Below are 26996 nucleotides of genomic sequence, written 5' to 3'. Positions count from 1 at the left end.
GAACCAAACTTGTACAAGAAGTCCTAATCCCCCTAGGAAATTAACCTTCCCGTACAAGAAACAAACTTTACAAACTCCAATTCTACCAAATTTGAGCTCCCTCTAAATTCGACTCCACATCTCATACACACACAATATCTCCATCGTATGCCATATGGAATCTTCACCAACCATGTGCATTTGATCTTTAGCCTAAGCATCCGCATGATATCCTGATCGTCCGGACGTCATCTTCTCCCAAGTTGACTCCCAATCCATCACCGGCAACAATCTCTCGAGGCATCAAAATCATCTATACATGCATCAACCAAGAAACCATATCCGAGCACAAGTTCTTACCAACTTGACTCATTGTTAGCATACAACAGTATTACATACGCATAGTATCTATCTAGAAGTCATAAACATGAATTATCCACGGATATCCAACAAACCAACCCGAAACCGAAACCGACACAGAATCAGCCGGTCAGACCATGGGCTGGCCGGTCTAACCGCTCGATACACGCCGGTCTGACCGGGAGCTTTTGCCCTGTCAGACCGGACCAAACATTCAGCAATAGTCTCTGTTCACCTGCAAATCCAATTATCTCCAAAACCACTTTGCCGATCTAAACGCTCGATACACGCCGGCTTGACCGGCAGCTCTTGTCCGGTCAGACCCGACCAAACATTCAGCAGCAGTCCCTGTTCACCTGCAAATCCAATTATCTTCAAAACCACTTTGCCGATAATCTTCAAATATCAAAACTAATTATCTTATATGCCAATTGTTCATCGTAGAATAAGAATCAAAGTCACTTTAATTTTACATTTGCAACCCTCGTCATTGGATTGGATAGGGCAGGGAGTCTGCGAGAGAGCAGCATCGATGATTGGTCCGCCACTGTGCTGGGCGAGCCCCTGCAGGTACGGGATCATGTGCAGGCAGGGGAGGAGACACAGGCAACAGCGTCAAGCAACAAACCCCTCTCGTTAATTCTGTTGCACTTCACTTCCCGCTAATCCCTATGCAGTAATTAAACCAAACACACACACCCAGTGGCAGCGGCAAGCTGAAGTCCGATTAATTAATTAATTAACTATTTAAGCAAAGCATCGGTTTTGAGGATTAGTTGAGTAGGGAAGACACATACATGCACAAGGATATGAGATGATCCAGAGGAACAAGCTAAGCTATAGTACTAGCTAACTACTCTCTTGGAATGTGGCGTGTGCACATACTTGCTTATCCCGAGCAGCATACGTGCGTGGGATCAGAGTAGTTAATTAACAAGGGAATTTCGGCTAATTCCCTGGCTGCTCTCTGATCAGGGTTAGTTATGATATTGATCCCAAGAGAATGAATTCAGTACATGGAACACATTTTAAAAACAGATATTCTGATCCCACTTTGCTGAATTTGCTTGCCTTCACTGGCACTCTGTCTGTCAGACTTCATGCAAGTGCTACTACTACCGTTTGTTTGGTGAGAGCAGGTACAATATTACGCTATTAACCAGTTATAAATATATTTTAATGAGACAGACGATAAGAAAGAAGAGCAGCGGGCTACAGATTTGTAGCCAGCTGCAGCACGGACTCCAAGACGCAATGTGTGTATGACAAGTGGGACCATATATTAATAGTATAGTAAGCTACTATTGTATGAATTGGCTATTAGATCGGCTATAAATGAATTGAAGCTAGTAGTGGGCTATACTATTGAACTTGCTCTGATATCTTTGCACTGAATGCAGAGGTGGTGTCTCTTTGCCCTCAAATTCATGAAACATTTTTTTTATCGAACACCAGTAGCTGTGGAGTGTATTGGTAATTTGTTTTCAGCATTGGGAAAAGCAGCTTAGGAATGTACTTTGATTTTTTTTTTGTTCCTTAACGAAGAAATTATAATATTTTGGATGAAAACAAATCATAAATGAACAGGTACAACTAGGATATATATGTAGCTTCAACAAATGGGTCATGATTTGGACATGTAATAATTAATCGTGTATATACTACAATTTAGACTATTAGTTTTTATATATATAAACAAGCACCGTGCCCATTTTCTCTTGTTTAAGTTACATTACATGAGTAAATAGATATATTCCTTGCAAAATAATACAACAAATACATTATATAATTCTCCTTCAGTTTCATATTATAAGTCATTGACTTTTTTCTAAGTCATTTTTTTTATGTTTCACTAGAAAAATATAGTAAAGTTTTTAATACCAAACAAATTACAATATATTTGGTGTTAGATTTGATGGAACTAATTTGGTGTTACAAAAGTCACTATTTTTTCTATAAACTCGGTTAAACTTATAACTTAGGAAAAAGTTATAATATAAAGTGGAGGGAGTAGATTACAAACATCAAAAGCACACATCAGCTTCGATGTTCAATGAGCTTAAATCCGTTGCAACTCAGTAAAGGAAATTTGCACATGCAAAAACATCTCCATGGTCCATGCATGTGCATTGCTCATACCGGTGAATATATATTCGCCTTCCAGTACCGTCTGATAGCGTGAAATGAGACGACGACCGTCGTCAAGAACAAACACTATTTTTTATTCTAGTACCAATCAATCAACTGATCACGAGAGTTACCTACCTTAGCAACCAAGCCAAGTGAAAGTAGTTAGTAATTAATTAAACACAATGGGCACAGCGCGAGAGGCCAAGCTATAGCCTAATTGCTTTCTGCCTTCTATCGATCGCTTCGAATGATGTTCTTTCGTGAACGTTCAAATCCAATGCTAGAGTCACACACTTTTTCCAACCATTTTTTTTAAAAAAACAAATGTCAAGGCGTAACATTGGACACGAATGAAGAGTTTAATTGAAGGGTAAAATGTTCACTATGTTACTGTTTTAAAATAACTGGGAGATTTTATATGAAAAATTTTGAAATAGTGATGTAAAACTATCGAAGCTGCAGCAGTTGTGCCGCTAGAACTAATAGCATCACCAAAAGTACTCTAACAGATCCCCTACTCCCTTGCATGACTTTTGTAATTCCCTTTCTCAAAATATTCACTTGTTGATACGCGGGAGAAAGCGGTGCCCTCGCTCATTCGTTCCCAATCTCGCTGCTCCCACCTTCCTCATCTCCTTCACACACGTGGGAGATCGGCACGGCTTTCATGGGAGCGCCGGGAGGTAGTGCGCACTGACGGAGGAAAACAAAAATTTTGTTAGTTTAATAGAAGGTCCACTTTTTTGTTTTTTTTTATAAAATTTAGGCTTTCTCTTGGAGAGATGAGTTATTGTGTTTCCTATTTTTAGTTTAGGAAAACAAAAATAATTTTTTTGAGGGGGATTATACGTAATCCCTTAGTGATGCTCTAAAGCCTAATAACAAGCACAGTGAAAATAGTGATATATATGCAGACAGTTGCTAAATTCAATTCCCTCTTTAATAAAAAAAACATGACACTATTTTTAAGGGAATATATAACGCTGTTAATTTATGAACATGATATTTCATTTTCCATCTTATTAATATAAATTAGTACAAATATATAAAAAGCTTAAATTACCATTACCGATAAAATAATTTGTAACAAAATAAATTATAGTCCCTTCAGTTTTTAATAATTAACTGTTGTTTTAGATTTATGTTTGACCATCCATTTATTGAAAAATATTTAATTATCATTTATTTTTGTTATAACTCAATTTATCATTAGAGGTATTTTAAATATGGTTTACATTTTTTTACATATTTGTATTAATTTTTTAATAAGATGATCGGTTAAATGTATTTTCAAAAGTTAATGGTTTTATATGAAACCGGAGAGAGGACTTACATATATAGTCTTTTTAGTAACACGAATAGGTAAAGTGATATGTCCAAAGTTCAATAGCGTCTTCATAGTATTTCACATTTTATAACCAACTAGAAGGGATAGTACGTGTCAAGCAAGATGCGTGGATCACTTCCTTAACCCCAATTTTTAGTGAATCATTTCCACTATTTATATGGTGCAGACTTGTAAAATTTCGCGACTTCAAAAACAAATTGAGGGGGTGTTTAGATTTCACTCTAAAATTTTACATCCTGTCACATTAAACGTTTGAACACCTGCAAGAATTATTAAATATAGGCTAATTAAACAATTAATTAATTGTATAGATTGCGACTAATTTGCGAGACGAATCTTTTAAGCCTAATTGCTCCATGATTTGACAATGTGGTGCTACAGTAAATATTTGTTAATAACAGATTAATTAGGCTTAAAAAATTTATCTCTCGATTTATCGACGGATTCTGTAATTAGTTTTTTAATTAGTGTCCGAACACCCCATGCAACACCCTATATAATACTCGATGTGACACGCCAAAACTTTATACCCTTGGATTTAAACACCCCCTGAAGCACTTCGAGACATCGCTCCAGTAAGAGTTGGATCAAGATTAAGTTTTTCATGGCACGCTTTTCAAACTGCTAAACGGTGCGTTTCGTGTGAAAATTTTCTATATAAAGGTTGCTCTAAAATATCATATTAATCTATTTTTCAAGTTTGTAATAATTAAAACTCAATCAATCATACGTTAATACCACCTCGTTTTGCGTAAAAAACTTAATTTTCATCTTCAGGAGAAAAGAACACCAATGATGATTGTAAAATTTTAGCAAGATATAAGTACAATAAGCTGCACCAATACAATATAATGTACGTCGATGCATATACACTACTGCAAATAGAACTTGAGGAAGCTTCCGTCCTTCATTTATGAAGAAATAGTCTTTTGGGTTGTTTCAGATATGGATCAGCATGGAGGACAACTAAGCTAAGTTTGTAAACTGCTTAAGCGGGAAGGTAGCATTCAAGATAAACAAAACGAAACATCCTCGCAAAATATGAAAAAGGATAAACGAAATGAGCATGTGCAAGATTATCTAGTGTACGTTACCGATTGACCTGGTAGCTGTTCTCTCGTCCATAGCTTTCTCGAGCTGGGTCATATGTCAGTTATGTCTAATCCAGTTGGATCAGTTTTATAGTAGTTACCATTAACCGTGGTTTAGCCAGGTCCAAATAAATCCAATATTTATCGGGCAAAACTCCCTGTCCCTGCAATTGTAACTGCCAACTCATTTTCACCTCACGTTTTCTCTTGGTTTTGTTTTAGCCCACGCGTAGATGGATGAGCCCTCTCCTCTTCTGGTTATCATGTGAGGTTAATTTTTTTTCTCCCTGTGATAAAATGATAGTGTATAGATTTTCAAAGAAGCATGAGAAATGTTGAATAAATGTATGCTTATAAAACCCATGAATTTTCAGCATACACATTTCAATGCACTTCTTTTTGCTTAATTAGAATTAATTTACAAATATAATAGATTTATTTTTTATCATGATTTTTACTGAAAATGGCGTTAAAGGCCATGACTAATTTTAGTAGGTGTAATAAGTAAGATCACAAAATTTTTGGACAATTACTTAGACAAAGTATAACAAATTAACTAATAGTACCCATTTTAGGTTAATTACAAATGACCACACACTAAAAATTGACATGATTTAATTTCCTATCGATTAAAGGGAAGACGCACACGGACACCACGCGTGAGAAATGATACCGGGATTGATCGTAAGTTGATGACAAGGTTTCTGACTCTGAAATTACCTTCACTATGCATGATCCTAACAAATTATGGGTACTTTCAAAATTCTTAGCATTAAATTTAAATAAATGTAGCTTAAGAAACAAATTAAACATCATATATAATGTGTATAGCTAAACACATATGAGGTAGAGGGTTCATGGAATTTAATGCAAGGAAACCGTCTAGGTTAAAAGAAGAAGTTCATTGGTATGCATTAATTAGCTTACTATCTAAGACTAGGCTTTTGGACCCAAAGAAGAAGTATAAAAATCTTATCCCTAAATTTATTTCCCTTTACTTTGGTCACGTGTCTTCGGTTTATAAACTGTAAAGATGATTTCCAAGTGAACCTATAAAAAAATTAATATATCTTTAGCAACAAATTAACCACCTCATATAATATGTGAAAAGCCAAACACACTATGAGGAAGAGGGTTTCTGGAATTCAGTGTCAAGGAAACTGCCTAGGATAGAAAAAAGAGGTCATTTGTAGTATGTTTTAATTAGCTTAAAGGATATATTGATCTCTAATACTTCCATCTTTGGTGAATGAAAACATATAGCGAGGAAAAATTTGCTTTACTCCTAGAAGTTTAGATGATACAACCGTCAATATTTACAGACAGTATAAAAATTCACTAATTTCACCTTTCATAGAAATACAGCTAGCACCTGCAAAATTCATTAACTCAGATATGCATTGTGCAATCTTAAGGATACAAATGAAGGGCACCTAAAATTGCACTGCACCCAAAATAAGCACATATATCCTATACATTTAAGCGATATATGATACCCTGCATCACCTACCGTCCAATTAACTGCGACCAAATCTGGGTTTATTTTTACATGCCAAATTCGAAAACATTAAATTGGAAAAATGTGTGCACGGTTGGTTACAGCCCAAGATTAGAGGTGAAAATAGATCACCAGAATAGCTGGCATAATGAATTAGCTCCAAATAAAGCTGGCTTGGAAGCACGTAGTATAAGAAAGGCAGCAGGTAAAGAAGGAAGGAAACTGAAACGGGAGAAGAGATCAGGTCTTTTTTGCGAAATTGCGGATACACCCTTCCCGAAGAGCCCCAGAACGGCCGGTCAACGGCGCCGTTGACCGTAGTGAGGGGGGGGGGGGCAGTTTCGTAAATTCCACGAAACACTGTCCCACTCCTCGTCTTCTTCGGATTGCCTATATATAAAGGCCACACCTCGTCTTCTCCATTCTCCATCTCCAAGTTTTTTTTTTCTCTCTCTCTTTGTCGCCGTTAGCTTGAGGCGGCGAGGAGCTCGACGACGTGGAGGACATGGTGGCGAAGCGCGGCGCCGGCGCTTGTGCCCTCTCCTGGGATGAGGAGGGCGAGGTGTCCCGCGGCGAGAAGAGGAGGAGGGCGGATGGGGATGGCTCGTCGGACGTTGGCGGCGGCGGCGGCGGCATGGGGGCGTTCGACGCGCTGCACGACGAGCTGGTCGTGTCCATCCTCGCCGACGTGGCCGCCTCCGCCGGCTCGCCGGCTGACCTCGCCGCCGCCATGCTCACGTAAGCGCCCGGCCCCCGCCGTTGGGTGTTCCGTGTTCGGTTTGGATCCGCGCGCCGTCTCGTGTCGTGTCCGAATTTCCGTTTTGGTTCCCGCGTGTGTTGCGAGCAATCGGGCCGGTTATTGATTGGGATTGAGATTTTCTGATCGGAGTTTGTTCGGGGATTACAGGTGCAGGAGATTCAGGGAGCTGGGGAAGCACGGGCTGGTGCTCGCCCGGGCCTCGCCGTCGGCCGTCGCCGTGCGCGCCGCGGCATGGTGCGACGACGCGCACCGCTTCCTCGTCCGTTGCGCGGAAGCCGGAAACGTCGAAGCCTCCTACCTTCTCGGCATGGTGCGTTGCGCCGCGCTGCTTGCACACATTCCATTTCTTGTTGCGTTCCTCGCGTACGTACATGCGACCTCTCGATTGCTCGAGTGCGTGCTTTGATTTTTTTTTCTTTTTCTTGTTTTGTTCTTGCAGATCATGTTCTACTGCTTCGAGAATCGCAAGCTGGGGGCGGAGCTGCTCGGCGCGGCGGCGCGGCGCGGGCACGGCGAGGCGCTCTACTCGATGGCGATCATCCAGTTCAACGGCAGCGGCCTCCCCAAGGACGGGCGCAACCTCCAGGCCGGCGCCCAGCTGTGCGCGCGCGCCGCGTCGCGCGGCCACAACGACGCGCTCCGCGAGCTCGGCCACTGCGTCTCGGACGGCTACGGCGTCCGCCGCTCCCTCTCCGGCGGGCGGCGCCTCCTCATCCAGGCCAACTTCCGCGAGCTGTGCGCCGCGGTGGCGAACGGCGGGGCCAGGTTCGCCGCGGCGCTGGGGCGCAGCGGCGAGTGCAAGCCGCCGGGCCCGCACATGTGCCTCCTGAGCGACTACGGGTGCCACGTCGCCGGCGCGGCGGGGCGGCGCGCGCACGCGGCGAACGCGTTCCTGGCCGGGTGGTACGCGTCGCGGCCGCTGGCGTCCGGCGCCGGCGCCGCGGCGCTCCGGATGTGCTCGCAGCCCACCTGCGGGCGGCCGGAGACGCGGAAGCACGAGTTCCGGCGGTGCTCCGTGTGCAGCGGGGTGATCTACTGCTCCCGCGCGTGCCAGGCGCTGCACTGGAAGGTGGCGCACAAGAGCGCGTGCGTGCCGATGGCGCACTGGCTCGTCGCCGCCAACGCCGGCGCCGGCAATGCGGTCGGGGCCGCGGCGGCGGCGGCGGCGCAGATGGCGATGCCGTGACCCGCGGCGACACCGCGTCCGGGAGCGTGTGGTGGTCGTAGCTCGCCATCTCCGGGATGCTCGCTTGTGTTTCCTCTGCTCCACCGTCTTTGCGTCTTTAGATTATCGCTCATTAATTTACTTTCCTGTACTTAGTTCCTTGTTAGTGTTTTAAGTTAAGCCAAGCCTTTTTGAGAGGGAGAGAGAACTAGTAGCAACTCTTATGTTAATTTCCTTTTTTTTTAGTTTTGAGTATTATGTTTCTTCTTGTTTTTGTACATCGGTAATCAAGTTTTCATCAAATCTACGATGAAACAAAAACCAAACAAGTTTTTGAACTCCATTCTGAGAAACGCACTCAATCTTTGATCGAGGAGCAGTAGTAAATAGGATGGGATGGTCGCTTCGGTTCGTATCACGCAAATGGGGTGGTAGGAATCATAAAAGTGAAATAAAAATCTGGAGGAAACGAGCGGGCAAGCCGTGAAAGAAACGATGGGGGTGACCGCCTGCTTTTCTGGTAACGCCCCTATGGTCTGCGATGCGAGTCAGCGTACGAAGTTTTTTTTTTGTTTTTGGGGGCAGTCATAAATTCAGGCAAACAAAGTGAGCAGCTGGCTGCTGCCAAGTGCCAAGCGGTTGAAAAGCGGCACACGGGTCGTAAATATTTGGCCTGTAGTGTGGAGTGGCACAGACAGACAGACCGCACACGGCAGCCGAGAGAGGAGCAAGCGTACTTTTGGCGCAGGCGGAAGCGAAGCGCCTCGCGAGGATTCGGGCGGGGGGCCTCTGCTGTTTTTCTTCTGCGCGGAAACGGGACGGGGCGACCGTCACGAATCTGTGGTTCTGAAGTCTTTGGTCCTATTTTTTTTCGGGGAAGGGAGAAATCTTTGATCCTTTTATATTTATACCGTGTCACCGTCCTACACTTGTAGCGGTGAAAACGTACGGAATTGTTGCAAATCCTCCGGAGAAAAATAAAACAAATACAAACGGGACGGATAGGTTTTGTTCGCTTAAAGACAACGGACAATCTTAGTCTGCGTTCTTTGTTGGGAGTTCCCAACTCCCCCTCGTTTTCTACGCATACGTTTTTCAAACTACTAAAGCGGACGGTGTGTTTTTTACAAAAAAATTTATATACAAAAGTTGCTAAAAAAATCATATTAATTCATTTTTTTAAAAAATAGCTAGTACTTAATTAATCACACGTTAATGCGAACATCGTTTTGCGTGCCCTCCTCCCGAACTCAGCAAATATGGATACAAATACAAATATTTTTTTCCTCGGAACAAATACGTCGGAGTTTTCAACGGATACCGATAATAAGATGGATATCCACCGAAGGCAAGAAGCATGAAAATTTCTTTCTTAATTTACACTTCAACTTAGTACTTCCTCCTTCCAAAAATCTGAGATCTATTTCTTTTTCATCAAAACCAAGAAGTAATTAACTCACTCACCATATGGCGAAACCAATGAACATGCAACCAATAAGTATTAGAATAGCTTCTTGGTTTCCAATCAATAATTTAATTTAGCACATAGTGACTACAAATATGACTCAGATTTGTAGAGAAACTAAAGAATGAAATAGGTCTCAGATTTTTGGAAGGAGGGAGTACCTATTTAGATTTTCTTTTAAAGAAACACAGTTAAAATGTACACACTTACAACGTATGCACACTCACTTTTCTTAATACTCACGCACACCTACACCTATGAACACCTTCAAAAGTTTGAACCGGTATAATATTGGCTAGAATTTTTTCCTCCCATAGTGTTCTAGTGCATCGGCCTTTCCTTCAACAAAGTGGCAAGAAGGTGATCTGGCTCTATAATTTGTTTGTATAAAAATAAGATAGATAATAGATAGTATGCCCACTTTTAATATAGACCATTATAATTATAATCTTGACCCATATATTAATCTGTGGCTTATTAACATGGGAATTTGTAGGTGTGGAGACTAAACATGAAGGCTTATTTTTCTATTATTTTATTAAGTTAATAGATTGCACTTGGGGTAATTACTATTCGTTGGAGGGATGAGCTTGGGTAGACATTTGAAACCATGGGTCCAAGATCGACCAAGCGTTTTGGGTGAACCTGATGCACCCTAGAGTACTCGATAGTAATAAATACAAAGCAACTATATAGGTTTGTGCTGAAAGTGCAGTTCACACCTTTGAGTCCAAGTGAATGTGTTTTGAGGATTGTCGATGTCACCTAAGGGGGAGGGGGTAGGTGTTTCATGCAATTACAAAAACTAGGAACGGAAATTAGAACTAACGGGACAATCCGATACTGCTACAGACAGTCCGGCAATACATAGTATTGGACAATCCGACATTAACCGGACAATCTGATCAAACGCAGAGGAAAATAGGAAGTCTCGCCTACTAGAGTATAGGCCTGGACAATCCGGTACCGAGCGGACGGTCAGACAACACCAAATGCACGACAATGTGATCACAACAAGACAATCCGACTTTGTATAGAGAGTATAAAACCTATGATAAGGTATAGCACTTTGCACACTAGTTTTAAACTAGTTGAAAACCTATGACAATGTATAGCACTTTGCACACTAGAACTAGGAGATGATCAATAAGATATAAATATGCAACAAATAAGATCCCCAAATCGTTCAACATGAAAGCATAAGTGCAAAGTAAAAAGCTAGGGGGCACTAATTTGTTTACCAAAATTTGGATCTAGCCAACCCTACATCTCCATTGAGGGGCTTCGAAAAGCCAAATCTCTTTCAACCCTTTTCCTATTCAAGCTACCACCTCCGATGGTGCCTTGGTCTCTTCAAGCAACCACCACAGACAAGCTTGTGCTCCAAGCGACCCACTCAGTCCCAAGCTCGGACTCCAAGCAACTTCCCTCTGATGAAGCTTATTGTACCAAGCACCCACCGAGATGAAGCTTTGCTTCCACTATTATCTCTTCCCTTATGGAGGCGATGTATATAACCTTCACAAACTTCTCCTGGGCACACCACACTCCACTTGGTTGACCGCAGGCTTCCCCTTCTCTTAAAAATGCTCAAGTTCTCCAACTTGAAACACAAGCCTCTCTTTTTCTCTAGCAGCACACAAGCTATAGCAAACTCTTGATATGGTGGGAGAACAACTAGCCTAAATGTGTAAGAACTCACTATCAAGGCTAAACTATCCTTGAAAGGATCTTCAATTAGCTGCTTAGGCTATTGGACATGCACTTGGCTTGCTCAGGTAGTAGAGGGTCCAAAAGTCTTAAAACAACTCCATGGCACTGGGTATATATAGCCCTAACCCCCTCCAACTAGTTGTTTCTAGTTGTTGCTAGAAGCGGCCAAAACCTGTATGGTGCAGGACAATCCACCATAGGTGTCGGACAGTCCACCATCGGGGTGGATTGTCCGCCACCATAGTTGTCGGACAGTTCATCACCGGGATGGATTCCCGAATAATCCGGTACCTTATCTGATTGTTTGGCACTACTAAACTCAATTTGTCTGCCCGTCTCAGACAAAGCTTCTCTTGGATAGTCTGCTCGCTCCTGGATTGTCTGGCCTTCACTTCTCCATCTTCTGGCTGACTCGAATATGGGCTTGCCCGTACAATCCACTCCATCCCAAACTGACCAGCCTTTATCTTCTTCCTTCCAAGCCTTATCCCATTCACTTCTTCTTCAATAAATATTGGTCCTTAGCAACTTGTGACTTCTTATGGCCTTGACCGGTCCTTCGACATTTCACCAAGCACTTGCTCCTTCACCACTACATCGAGTCCTTCTCTTATGCATGGTCCATTGCGTAGCTAAGTCTTGCCAACCCTTCACTACATCATGCCATCTTCGATCACTTATAGCCTTGCATCACGATGAGACAACATTTTACTCCCTCTTCATCATCATCTTCTTCATCGAGCTGATCCCCTACTAATATATCGTTTGCCATCAATTAGCCAAAAGCCCAAAACCCACTAGGGGCATAGATGCCCTTTCACGGGCCTCCGAAGGATATAACAACCTTACTCTTGTCTAGATCACTATAAGTAAGAACTCGTACAAAGCTAAGAGCTCTTGATAGTACTAGTTGATTTCTGGAAAGCCAACCCCTCCTAATGAGCATCGGATGGGATTTTACACCCTTTGACTCTCATCTCTCTGCTGAGAGGAAAAAAAACCTTTGAACTCCATGCCTGTATTGCTGTAGCTGTAGATGGTTTCCAGGACGCCACGTCGGGTCCGTCATGCATATCTAAGCTATGTGAAAATGAGACTTTTGGATACACCATATCCTACTACATTAATGCAATGGAATTTGGAGTTAATACGATGGACAAGCTCTGCAGTCGGTGCACCGCTCTTCTAGCTAACATATCATCTAGCAGAATACACTCCCATCTATCTTGCTTGTGCGAGAACATCACATACCCTTTCCCGAGGTGACAATGGGTTCTCAAAGTTAGACACCTGGAGTGCGGGAGCCGTCCATTGCTAGACGCCGACACACGCCGCCCCTTGGAAAGCAATAACCCACCTACTCATCTTGACTCATTTTAGTCAAAGAACACCTGGCAATCCCCTAGCAACCCTTAGTAATAGCGCCACATCGTCCCCGACGGTTAGGCAGTTGGCCCCATGCTACACTGTGTGGGACATATGGTTGCTCCGAGGAGCTTTGTGGACACACCTTCGACCCGAAGTTGATTGACTCTAATAGTCTTAGACATTCAACCGTTCTCGAGGTTTGTAAGCCACATAGGTGGTGGACCCGAGGACCTGCCCGCAAGACCTCAGATCCAGCCTAGGCTGGAGAAGCGATGGTCCATGACCTGCAGGGTTTTTCCGACTTATTTAAGCAATCTGGTAATGTGAGGGGCCACTTTTGGCCATTACACTATTCCATGTTAAACAAACTGGCCATATATACGAAGGGATCCCTTTGGCCATGATGCTAATATCTCTTTCCACAAATATAAAGATGTAGTGTTTAAAATTTATTTGTAAATATAAGATCTCTAGAGTACTATTTCTGCTAGTACCCTTAATTTGATTTTTATCCAATCTTACCCCTAAGTACCCTCACATCTCCTTTTTAATGAAGAATCATTGCCATTTATATTTCTTCTTTACCTATCTATCGCAAGAATCGTACAAGTACTCCTGCCACAGCGCGCGGTATCACTGTCATTGTTATGTTCCATCACGCGATTCATGAAGTTAACTGTCATTGTTATGTTCCATCGCACACGATCGAACAAGTGTCGTGCCTAACACAGAAAGGGATCTATATACTTAGAACAGGTACTTAATTAGGGTGCTCGATCGTGATTAACCTCCGTGAATCAGCAAGCCATCGAGACAAAAAAAAAAAAAAGAGAAGCCTGGAATGGATAACAAGTAAAGAAATGTCAACACGCAAGTAGCAAACGCATTTGTCCAAACCATGAGGTTGTTGCCGGTCACATCACATCACACACGTAGTAGTAGTACAGCACGTGCTGTCGAAACAGTAGTCGAAAAGGCATTGGTTTGATGCCTCCGTGTCCTTTTCTTTTAGCTACAAGAAGAGATCTAGGTGAGCTTAGTTAGCAAATTAATGTATCGAATTGGGAAGATTAATTAGTTAATCAGTTTCCCAATTAGTAAGGAGCAAGGACGTGTTCATGTGGTCCATTAGCCACACTGACGTCTGGCTAAGCTAGTTTACGTAAGGTAGCTTAATTTCTAGGGGCATGCAGGACAGGATTAGTTGGTTGCTTCCTTCATACTAATCAAACAACGAGTTAAGTTGCGGCAGAGAAGAAATGTTTCTGTATTTAACAATCGTACGAAATTTTTTGCTCGAAAATAACCAGGAAAGCATCACTGACAATTCTCGACCAAATTAAAGTAGGCCTTTAAAGGGTCACCTGCAACATGTAGGTCGCGGTTAAGGTCTTAAAATTTCTCTATATATATTTATGCTATGATGAAATATTGATATAGATATATATGTGTGTGATATATAATAAAACGTAGGTTGAGGAGAGTTCTTTTTTCTTTTGTTTATTTAAAAAAAAATCAAAGTACTAGCAGGTGTTAACCTAGTAGTTGTATATTATAAAAAAAGGATAAAAAATTTGTGTATAAAACAGACTAGAATTACAAAAGATATAACCAGGTTAAGAATAGAAGAGCTAAGCTGTTAACAGAGGTTGAGAGAGAGAGAGAGAGAGCCATCATGTCACCCTCGCGCGGCGGCTCGGGGGCGAAACCCTAGTCGCCGCCGCCCCTCCTCCTCCCTCCTCCCTGCTTCGCCACCGCCGGAGCTCAGTGCCGGCAAAGCTGGGCGACGCGCTGGGATGGCGGCGGTGGGGCCATCTCCCTCGGCTCCATCTCGTCCTGGCGCGGGCGTGGCGATGACGGCGGCGGGATGGCGAGGTCGCGGCGACAGCGCGGTGGTGGGGCTCTCCGCAGCGACGGCGGTCGGGCTTTCTACGGCTCCGGCGACGGGCGACGGCGTCGCCATATCCGGTCGTCCCGCTTCCAGATCTGGCCGAGGTGACCGGCGACGGGCTCGGTTGACGCCGGCGCCGCTCGGGCGTAGGCGGGTGGCCGGTGACGGGCATCTCCGGTGCGGGTTCGTCGGCGACGACGGCATCGGGTCGGTGGTGGCTCCACCGGCCAGCGGTGCTCTCGGCGGAGCGCACTCCAGCGCCGGCTGCCGCGTGGACCTGGCCGGGGGCAACAAGCCTGCTGCGGTTTTTGCCGGCGACGGGGACGGCGCCTCCATCTCCCTCCCTCCTATTCCTCCAGATCCGGTTCTCCCCTTCTTCAGTGGTTGTTCTTTCGGTGCTCACTGGCAGTGTGGCGCCCGCTCCCCTCTTCTTAGGTGCTCCTCCCTTCTTAGGCTAGGCTGTTTCCAGTCGATGCCGGGAGCTCCTTGGTTCGGTAGGGGTGACGTGTCGAGTTGGTTTCCGGCGTCCTGTCTTGCTGGTCGTCGGCCGCGCCGTAGGTTTGCTGCATGGGTTCCTGCGTGTGAGGTGGTCTCTGGTCGAGTTGCAGTGTGATTGACTATTGAGGCGGAGTCGGAGCTGCTTGTCTTGCAAGCTTGGCAATGATGACCCTCAACAGACATCTCGGCAACGCGACAAGGGTTCGGAAGTGGAGCATTTTGAGAGAGCCTCGGGTGAAAACCTTGCCTAGTGCTATCCTAGGTTGATGATATCGACGCCTATGGGCGCTGTTTCCTCCTTGGAGGTATCGTCATGCTGGCTCTCTCTCCCTTCAGGTGAAAACCGAGTTCCGTTCAGAATGGGCGTTGACAGCATTTTTGATGTTGTTCCCTTGTTGAAGGCTTTGCTCAGAAGGTTTCTGCTCCACTAGAGGATGTTTGGTGGTTCTGGAGACCTCGTTTGCATTATGTTGTCGAAGTTGCTTGCCTTTGGTAAGCTCGGCAACGACGACTTTTGTGAGGTCTCAATAGTTGCTTTCTTCTCCTTTTCTGTAATGGTTTTTATCGGTTTTCCGTTTAATTATCTATGTTTGTTCTGTTTTTGGGTCCGGTTTCCCTTATTAACTGGGCCAATTCTCTTCTTCTATAAATTCTGGCAGGAGAAACTCATGCCGTTGGTTCCTCGAAAAAAAAGTTGTTAATAGAAGTTGTAATCTTTTGCTTTGGACCATATAGCATTATAGCTAGCTTATTTAGATGTTTTTTTGTGTAAGCTAGCCATCGGGTATGGCTTATATCCATTGAAAAATAAGAAGTAAGCGCCATCAAGAGGAGAGTACCATAATTAACTTTTAAGTACTAGAAAATTTCATATCTCCTCAAAACTAACAACTGAGAGTCATCAAACTTTACAATAAAAATTGTTAATGTAGTACTATAAAATCACACCTAGAAAAATATACATGCATATCCATAAGATGCCGGTGGCAGATCTAGAAAGAATAGTAGTAAGATCTGAGCAAACTAGATAGAGTTACAGTCTCCCTTCTATCTAAATATGGTAAAACATTTTAATGGGGTCTTCGTGGGGACTCTTATAGTCTTCACGCTAGTAGTGGGGGCTCGAGACCCTGCCGCTCTCATGCTGGATCCGCCCTTGGATGTGGGTTTAGTTGACCTCCAAAAATTTTTCATGAACACCCTTGTAAGTATATTTTACTCCCTCCATCCACAAAAGGTTATACATATATTCACATTTGAGTTTTTCTAAATAAGTTGTTTCTATTTGTAGTCTTTATGCATTCAAGACTTGGTTGCACGCTTAGGAGTCATGGTTGCATTCAAGACTTAGTTACCAATAAATTAAATGTTTTATTAGAACCTAAGGAGTCATCTAAATATTCATTGGTTGCATGTTTGCATCCACTCCTTGATTTTGTAACATTTAAGGTGATTTAATTTCTTATTGGTCTTGGTGTTAAAAGTAATATGTGTAACTTTTCTAGATGGAGGGAGTATATGTAAGTCCAATTTACATAAACAGCCTCACTAAAATATAAATTGCTACTAATCGACTCTGGGTTAAAAAGTTACTTCCTCCATTTCACAATGTAAAACTTTCTAGCATTGCCAATACTAGAAAGTCTTACATCGTGAAAGGGAGGGAGTACAGATCTGCCACGCCGTGTATACCCTTGTCGATGTATTAACAAAAACCCCAAGTGCTTATTACTCCCTCCTTCTCTAAATATTTGACGCCGTTGACTTTTTAAAACATGTTTGACCGTTCGTCTTATTCAAAAACTTTTGTGAAATATGTAAAACTATATATATACATAAAAATATATTTACTAATGAATGAAATGATATGAAAATAATTAATAACTACTTAAATTTTTTGAATAAGACGAACGGTCAAACATGTTAAAAAAGGTTAACAGTGTCAAAGATTTAGGGATGGAAGGAGTATTAAAGATTTAATAGTAGAAATTTTAGTTAGCAAGTTGTTGAGAGATCATCTATCGATGGTTCAAACCAGTACGTCAATGATGAAGTAGGCATGCATGCTCAAATTTTTACATTTTGGTCCTTTCTGAAAATTTATTTTACAAATAGACCCCCTGAAAAAACTTAACCAGGGAATTATCCTTTTTGGAGTGCTAGAGAGGCTAGCGCTGTGGTCCAACATGGCGGCGCCGCGCCTGTGCCACCGTGGCACTAGGGCTATCGTGGCCGTGCTGACTGGGCAGGGGGGGGGTTCCAGCCACTCTGGCGCCGCCCCCCATACGACGGTGCCAGCCTGGCTGGCGCACCCCTCCTGGGGGGCCGCGTCCTTAAACCCCGTGGGCCCTACCACCTTTCTCCTCCCCACAGCCATTTGCGCCAAGTCCCAGCCCGAGCAGCAGCAGTTCTTCTCCCTCTCTCTCTCCCTCTCACCTCTGCACCTCAAATCCACTCAGTTTGAAACCGTTTTTTGCGGGATTTTTTGTGGAAATCGAAGAGAAAGGTAGACTCATCCATTCCCCCCTCTTTTTTTTTTTCATTTTTATCGATTGAATTTGTAGATCGGAGGGTAACCCTAGAACCCCTTTCTTGCCCAAATTTGTGATTTTTAGCATATGTTATTGGGATTAGCTTGTTGTAGTGCTGCATGTGTGCAATGTACTCATTGCTGAGTTGGTACGGGAAGACTTGGAGGGGCAACGAGAGAAGAAGAGACCTTTGTTTGGAAATGATTTATGGGAGGCAGAACCATCAAATAGACATTGCGGTAGTGATGATGTGGACGAAGCGAGGGAGATGAAAAGGGAGTTAGTACAAGAGGGGCTTGATCTAAGTGAACATTTGTTGGAGAGTGTACATTGGTCGTCGTATGGAGGCAACCCTGAATACCCGGCGCAAGTAGCAGGCCAATATGTGAATCCAGATGATTACTTTGTTGTCGAATTGAGTGGTGGTCACAATTCTATTTTAGCAGAAGTCAATAGGGAGGAGGTTGATGAGGAGGCAAGTGTTGAGCAATATGATGTTGAATTTGCTAAAGACTATTATGATGACCGTCCATTCCCTCCACTAACTAACAATGACAAGTTAGCATTAGAGGAATGTCGTGCGTTTCAAAAGGTGTTTGGGAGAAAGCCGAACATTCATGAGTTTAGGGACCTAACACATGCCCATGGTGTAATACTAGATGGCGGAATCAACTTAGATCAGTTGTCAGAACCATTCCAGGTGGATGGTCTCAAAAAGGATTTAGAGTTCCCATCCATGGTAACATTGAAGCTATGGCTCCAGGAGTACGCCATCGTGCACTATCGTCTATACCGTGTTGTCAATTCTGCTGCAAATAGGAGGTATATGTTAAATGTGAAAACCCACGGTGCAAATGGAAGGTCCATGCAACTAAGAGGTCTAGTGGCACATGGAGGATATCATGGGTTGGTAAGGCACATAGTTGTGCTACTGCCGAAGGTTCAGGGAGACACCGGCAGCTGACATCTAAGTTCATAGCCAATAGGTTATGCAATGCCATAAAATTGCAACCTACACTCTCTGCTTCTGTGTTAGCTTTGTATATATTTGAGGTTTTCCATTATAGGGTAAAGTATGGCAAGGCTTGGAGCGCACGAGAGGAGGCTATGAAGCTCATTTATGGAGAATGGGGTGAAGCGTACGTCCGTTTTCCCACTTTGCTACAAGCCATTAAACAGAGAAATCCTAGTATGGTCTACCACATCGATACTCATCCTGATAGGTTTGTCAACATTGGAGGAGTGACCAAGAAAATTTTTATGCGTGCATTTTGATGCTTTGGTCCTTCCATTGAGGCTTTTAAGCATTGCAGGCCTGTACTAGCTATAGATGCAACCTTCCTAACTGGGAAATTCAGCGGTGCCTTGATGACTGCATTATCGGCTGATGCGGAGGACCAACTTGTACCTTTAGCTTTTGCCTTAGTGGAGAAAGAGAATTCACGAGACTGGTGCTGGTCTATCGATCTTGTCCGACGGGTTGTGGTTGGGCCGCACAGGGAGGTTGTATTATCTCAGATCGGCATGCTGGTATAATGAATGCCATGAGGACTCCTGTTCCAGGATTGCCACCAGTTCACCACCGATGGTGCATGAGGCACTTCAGTGCTAATTTCCACAAGGCCGGTGCGGACAAGCATCAGACAGAAGAGCTCCTAAGGATATGTCAGATTGATGAGAAGTGGATATTTGAGAGGGATGTTGAGGCACTAAGACAGCGTATTCCTGAAGGTCCTCGTAAATGGCTTGAATATGAGTTGTTGGACAAGGATAAGTGGTCTCGTGCATACGATAGAAATGACTGCCGGTGGGGTTACATGACAACCAACATGGTCGAACAGTTCAATAGCATGCTAGTTGGTGTTCGTAAGCTTCCAGTGACGGCCATAGTATCATTTACCTTTATGAAGTGCAATGATTACTTTGTGAACAGACATGATGAAGCAATGAAGCGAGTCCAGTCAGGGGAGCGTTGGTCCGCCAAGGTAGCTAGTAAGATGAAGGTGCAAAAAAAAGCAAGGCGAACAAACACACTTCAAGGTGTTTCGATAAGTAGAAAAAGACATACGAGGTCACAGAGAGGGGTGGTATAACATGTGATGGTGTTAGATTCGGCGCAAGAGCCTTCAAAGTTGAAGTTAAGGGGAACTCATGTTCTTGCCAAAGGCCATTGCTCTACCATATGCCTTGCTCACATCTCATCCACGTTTATCTGATTCATGTAATTGATGAGGAATCTCCCAACCGAATGCCATATCAGTTCTCTTCAAGAGCCGTTGTGAACACATGGGCAAGTCGCTTTGAGCCATACCTCGACCCCACACAGTGGCCACCATACGATGGTGAAGACTTTGTTGCTAACACAGATTTGAAGATTAGAACAAGAGGGCAGAGGAGATCGAAGCGATTCAAGAACGAAATGGACTCGGGTGTTGGTGGTTCTAGAAGGAAACTGCCTTCAGGTGTTCAACTTGATGCTGCACCAGTGCAAAATAGATGCTGGTTATGTCACCAGGAGGGTCACAAGAAACCTAAGTGTCTTAAGCGTCCAAAAAAGAAGAAGTCCAAAAAAATAGTGTTGGGGAGGTAAATCTTTTGTTTTCCTATTTAAGTCAATGCATGTTTTATTCTTGTCTATTTAGTGTCTATTTATTTATTTTGGATTCTCGCATTCATTTTCTTTAAAGTTATGTCATGCAATTCTTGGTAACTAATGGTGAATTTATTCATTTTTCATGTAGGATGGCCGAGGAGGGACAACCGCCGACTTACCCAGCCTTGGAGGAGTACTATGAGGCCTGTCATCGCAAGGCTGCGATCGAGGCGGGGAGGGTATGAATCGGCATCGATTCACTTGTACCTAAGTATCGATAGCGTGTGTTTGACATTATATTAACTAATTGATTTACAATTGCTAATGCATGTACTTGAACCGCTCCGAGTTAGAGCTCATGCCCCCCTCCAGTGTTTGACGTTAGGTACATCCCGTACCTAAGGGCGGCCGGGTTGCTCGGGGTGACCTTGGTCGTGAATAGAGTAATGCCAGTGTGCAACGCTCCTACGTTGACAGCACTTGTGGACAGATGGAGGCCTGAGACACACAGCTTTCACCTCCCAAGTGGTGAGATGACCATCACTCTTCAGGATGTGGCTATGATCTTGGCCCTCCCATTACGGGGGCATGCGGTGACGGGCAGGACAAAGAATCCTGGATGGCGTGTACAAGTGGAGCAGCTGTTTGGCATTCCACTCAACATTGAGCAGGGGCAAGGGAGCAAGAAGAAGCATAATGGAATACCCCTGTCTTGGCAGAGCCAGAACTTCTCACATCTTGATGACGACGCTGAGCCTTGGCGTCTTGAGTGCTATGCCCGTGCATACATCCTGCACTTGTTGGGAGGGGTTCTGTTTCTAGATGCTGGGGGTGACATTGCTTCTATGATATGGATTCCTTTGGTCGCCAGCCTTGATGATCTAGGCCGTTTCAGTTGGGGCTCAGCAGTGTTGGTGTGGACTTATAGACAGCTCTGTGAGGCCTGTTGTCATCAGGCACCATCATCCAACATGAGTGGTTGTGTGCTATTGATTCAGATGTGGATGTGGTTAAGACTACCGGTTGGCAGGCCTAAGTGGAGGCAAAGCTTCACTCCTTGGCCCTACAATGAGCCAGATATGGAGAAGACAATGGCCTACCTGTTTGAGAGTACTGCCACTGCACATGCTCACCGGGATGTGGCATACAAGCATTATGTCAATGAGATGGACTGCTTACAGCCTCAACACGTAAGTACTTCTAATATCATTTCTAGTTCGACATTCACTTCTATAATTGAGATACTAACCTACGACATCTCTTCAACTTTTCTAGATTGAGTGGTTACCATACCACACCAATGAGGCTTCAAGCCTGACCCTGAACTCGCTGTGTAATCGAGACTCCGATTACTTCATGTACCAGTGCCCATTGATTTGTTTCTGGGCAGTTGAGTACCACCTTCCGCACCGTGTCATGCGACAGTTCGGGAAGAAACAAGATTGGCCGGTTGAGGACATCTCAACCGGAGTTGAATTACACAAGTAATATTTCTTATCTTTGTTTGCTTTCATTATCAATGTTCAATTTTGTACCATTTGACCCTTGTCGATGCTCACTTTGCTTTCATCACCTTCTACTTGTCAAGGTACGACAGGGTGAGAACAAAGAAGGTGAAGGACTGGGGGCTAGAGCATAACAGATACATTGATGAATGGAGGACAACGGGAAGGAACAACAGGTACATTAAGATAATACACTAAAACTATCTTTTCTCAGAGTACCTTTGTTGGGTGTATAGGAAATTTAGACTGTTCCTACACCCTAATTGGACAGAAGCCGACATAGAGGAAGACCGCGACTCCGTTGAGGGGCGGAATCCCTACGACGTCCGGACTAGGGTTGGATATCAAATGAAGCACGCCCCACTTATAGACAGAGTCATAAGTTTTCTGGCATTTGTCAAAGTGATTTCTATTTGCACCTTACACCCTAACAAACATCTTCTCACGCTTTCAGTCGAGAGAGCTCCTCAGGAGTATGAATGAAATGGGGCATGCCCTCCAATCTCCGAGGGGTGGTGAGGACACGGAGAACACACTCCGCAATATCTTAGAGGTAAAATTGATTTAGCACTTTGCATTACTTGAGTTATGCCTAACAAACTTCTTTTTTTTAAATGCAGAAAGTTCATCAAAGGTGCCGGAAACTTGAAGCAAGATTAGGTTGTAGGTCGGTTGGATTGGACGACGTGTACCAACCGCGGAGAGTACCACCACCACTACCTCAATCCGCGTGTCCAAGTACCACTCGACACTCCATCAGGATAGAAAAGCGTGAAGAAGTTGGTGGCTAGTCGTTGTCACGCATTCCACAAGGGAGGGGAAAGGGGAAGGCACCGGCTCCACCTAGCGACGACGACAACGACGAGGAGGAGGATGAGGTCTACATCACACCAGATGCTGAGGAGATAGACATGTCGTAGTTCCCCGATGCGCCTCAGGGGACGCAGCCCACCCAATACAACTTGCGATCCACTCGGGCAACGAAAAAGAAGTAAAATGAGCTTACCATTCTTATGTGTTATTTGATTTCTCTCACTTTGTTTTTTAAATGTTTTAAACATTGGTTTTTCAAATGTAGGTACACTCCGGGCTCTCAAGCTATTCGGCGGCAACGGAAAAAGTGATTTCTATTAAGTTGATCTATTTGTCATGTGTTAACTTGTTGGTAGTCTGAAGTATGTGGTGGACTATGTGATACTATGTGATGGACTATGTGATATACAATGTGAGCACTATGTGATAGATTGTGATGGACTATGTGAGGACTATGTGATGGATTTGATGGACTTTTGGCATTGTTTGATGTGTGCAATATGTGATTGAGTTGTGGACTTGTGGACATTTTCGTCAATGTAGTTAGTTGTGCAATTGGAACTTGTTTTATTCTACAAAACTGTGAACTGTGAAAACTGTGATTTGTTTGAATTGTGAACTGTGATATTGTTGTCTGCAGGGAGGAAGAGGGCGGCGCCAGCCAACGGCGCGAGGTAGAAGGGCATGGGGGGAGGGAGCGGCGCCAGCCACCTTGGCACCACGGTCTAGGGGGACGGCGCCAGCGATCAGCTGTAGGCAGAAGGTTGGGGGGAGGAGGGCGTGGAAGGGTGCGCCAGCCTCGCTGGCGCCGTGTTATGTAGGGCGGCGCCAAGGTGGCTAGCGCCCCCCTCTGCCTAGTCAGCACGGTCACGACACCCTAGTGCCACTGTGGCGCAGGCGCGGCACCAAGGTGGCTGGCGCCGCTATGTTGGGGGACGACGCTAGCCTTACTGGCGCCCCAAAAAGAACCATTCATAGTTTAAGTTTTTGTAGGGGTCTAATTGAAGTCCGTTTGAAACTTGGATCTTTCTTCATCTGTGTTTGATTGAACTATATAAAATTTGAATTTTAAAATATAAGAAATTCAAATAATTTTTTCGGGTAGTAAATGATTTCAAACTGAAAAATTGTCAAAAATAAAATTGTATAATTTATCAAGATCTATAACTTTTATTTTGGTCATTTTTCTATATGAGTTTGTTTGAACAGTTTGAATTTGAATTTAAAAATATAACAACTTCAAACAACGTTTTCAAATACTAAATGATTTCAACTGAAAAAGTCATCAACAACAAAGTTGTATAACTCATCAAGATCTATAACTTTTATTTTGATCATTTCTTCATCCGATAAAGTGATAGTAACATTGTTCATAAAATTTACATATACCTCATTTGGTTTTATAAACTATAAGAGAGATGTAAATTTTATGAACAATGTTACTATCACTTTGTCAGATAAAGAAAATGACCAAAATAAAAATTGTATGTCTTGATGAGTTCTACAACTTTTATGTTCATGACTTTTTCAACTAAATTTATTTACTGCTTCCAAATATTATTTGAAGTTTTGAAATTCAAATTTTTAATTGATAAAACAAAGTCACAAAAAAATGGCAAAAATAATAGCAGTAAAAACACAATAACATGATAGAGCATGATTTAGAAACACAAATACACAATAGCAAAATTCATTTGTGAGTAGTGAGGGGTTTTTATATTCCGATTAATATTCTTCACCGTATCCGTTTCGCTTCGTATTCGCTCCGTATTTGTATTCAATAATATTCGATTCTGTTTTTATATCCGGGTTTCCGATTCCAATTTTGATCCCGAAATAAATTATGAAAACGAATATGATAGTGCTAGTTTCGGACCGTATTCGATCCATTTTCATCCCTATCGGGAAGGAACCGACTGATCGATCGAGCGCACAGGGCAGGGGGCGGCACCGCTCGTCGCGACGCAACGCAGATCCAGCCGCCAGCCGTCCGTCCGATGGATCGCACGCTGCCACGAGGGCAGAACAGCCGAAATGGACGCCATCTCGGAGGCTTGAGGCAATGACAATGAGGCGGCTACAGAATAAGAGAAACGTTAACACGAGACGATGATGCGATGCGCGGCCGGGTCACGTACTGAGCTGCCAAAGCCATGGCATAGCTGCCAGGACGATCATGCATATGCTTCTTGGTGATGATCTGTGCACGTACATGGTGTGCGTAGCAGCTGGAAATGCTGACTTGGGTGTATACATACGTACGCATGCGTACAGCTCTCTCTCTCTCTCTCTCTTCCTGAGGATACGGCCGTGTCCGGGATTACATCCGTTATCCACATGCATCAGAATTGAAGCGGTTCAACAAAAAAAAAAAAAAGAAGAAGAGAGAGAGAGCGCTTGTTTATCCGATGGTAAAATTCGATTTATCTGCTCCTTAGAACGACGGGTAGATGTAGATAGTTGTAGTATCTGTTACTAAAAAATTTGTCGACAAATTTTCTTCTAAAAATTTGGCAGATGTAATTATAGTACAATCGTAGTGTAATTACACTGTAACTTGTATGTAATTACATTGTAACTTGCATGTAACTACAGTGTAACTTGTATATAAGTTTCACGTAATTTTGAATCGTTAGATCTATTACAAAATTTGTTCTGGTGAGGAAGAAAAAAAATTACATCACACATATATGTGAAAGAACTTATTCTCACAACCTCCATTTTACCGAAATAAATGTTATGGAGAGATTTTTGAAAGTTACATACATGTTACATTATAGTTACAGTGTAATTACATGCAAGTTACAGTGTAATTACACTACGATTGTACTGTAATTACATCAGTCAAATTTTTGGTGGAAAATTTGTCGACAAATTAATATATAGCAAATTCGAAAAGGCCACCTAGGAAACGGAAGGCAAGTGCGTGACAAAGAGTTCGAATTTCTTTTCTTTTCAGTTTCAGCAGGTTGGCTTGGCCCATCGATGACAACCATTTGTTGGGCTGAAGCCCAGTAATGATGGGTTTGGCGCAAAAGGTACACCAACAAATGCTTTGATTCATCAGTGTTAGATTACGCAGCCCGATTCATCAACCGTGGGCCATCTAGATCACATTGGACCTGCTCTACTATAGGTCTAATCGGAGCCACAACTTTAGGTTATGGGTCTACACAACCCAAAAAACTAGTCTGATAGGTGAGAACTACCTCACTTTGAAGTCGTGCTCCATCATCATCAATTACCGGTGTAGAACTAAACCCAACAATCAATGTCCCAGTAGATCGTTCATTCTTGATCAGACATATTAGCAGCTATGAGTTTCCGTTTCTTCCCCTCCCTAATGAAAATGTAAATTTGATAATTTGACACACTATTCGGTGTAACACTTGTGATGGCAATGATATGTGGGATCACATGAGTGTATGACAGTGGCTATGAATATCAAACAATCGAATCCTAATTGAAAAGGTGTCAAATAATCTAAGCCCAACTAATGAAGTGTAAAAAAGAAGTGAAATCTCACTAATGAAAATGCATCTTGAATGTAGTTGCAAAACCGGACCAAAAGTGGAGGGGAGATAAAGTAGAGTTAACTTTAGGTTATGGGTCTACACAACCCAAAAAACTAGTCTGATAGGTGAGAACTACCTCACTTTGAAGTCGTGCTCCATCATCATCAATTACCGGTGTAGAACTAAACCCAACAATCAATGTCCCAGTAGATCGTTCATTCTTGATCAGACATATTAGCAGCTATGAGTTTCCGTTTCTTCCCCTCCCTAATGAAAATGTAAATTTGATAATTTGACACACTATTCGGTGTAACACTTGTGATGGCAATGATATGTGGGATCACATGAGTGTATGACAGTGGCTATGAATATCAAACAATCGAATCCTAATTGAAAAGGTGTCAAATAATCTAAGCCCAACTAATGAAGTGTAAAAAAGAAGTGAAATCTCACTAATGAAAATGCATCTTGAATGTAGTTGCAAAACCGGACCAAAAGTGGAGGGGAGATAAAGTAGAGTTAACTTGGAATTAACCTCCCTATCAACGGAACCAAAGGTTCAACCACTATGCAGCTGCAGTCAACTGATGCTACCAAGGCTGATCCAATTGTATATGCTCCCAAACAGCCAAACATTGTACATTAGTTTCACTAAACGTCAACCCGGGCATTACATGGCTATTGTTACTTTCATGGAGCGCCACGTCGGCGGTCAGCCCCACTCAAACGAAAATTGGACCTACTGTGATTTGTTAAACTAACATCATATATAT

The 26996-nt window shown here is 43.2% G+C and overlaps 1 protein-coding gene across 1 annotated transcript; it reads left to right on the top strand.

Moving 5' to 3' along the window:
* Window positions 1-6850: 6850 nt before the first annotated feature.
* LOC127763853 (F-box protein At5g50450-like) lies at window positions 6851-8666 on the top strand. The gene is made up of 3 exons (XM_052288652.1): window positions 6851-7144; window positions 7314-7476; window positions 7606-8666. Exons 1-3 carry the CDS (start codon window positions 6912-6914, stop codon window positions 8350-8352), a joined length of 1143 nt encoding a protein of 380 aa, XP_052144612.1. The 5' UTR covers window positions 6851-6911; the 3' UTR covers window positions 8353-8666.
* Window positions 8667-26996: the final 18330 nt, after the last annotated feature.

Source organism: Oryza glaberrima, chromosome 2, assembly GCF_000147395.1.
Source record: "Oryza glaberrima chromosome 2, OglaRS2, whole genome shotgun sequence".
Taxonomy (NCBI): domain Eukaryota; kingdom Viridiplantae; phylum Streptophyta; class Magnoliopsida; order Poales; family Poaceae; genus Oryza; species Oryza glaberrima.
Note: the sequence above shows the minus strand (reverse complement) of the source record. Positions and strands in the feature narration are given on the sequence as shown.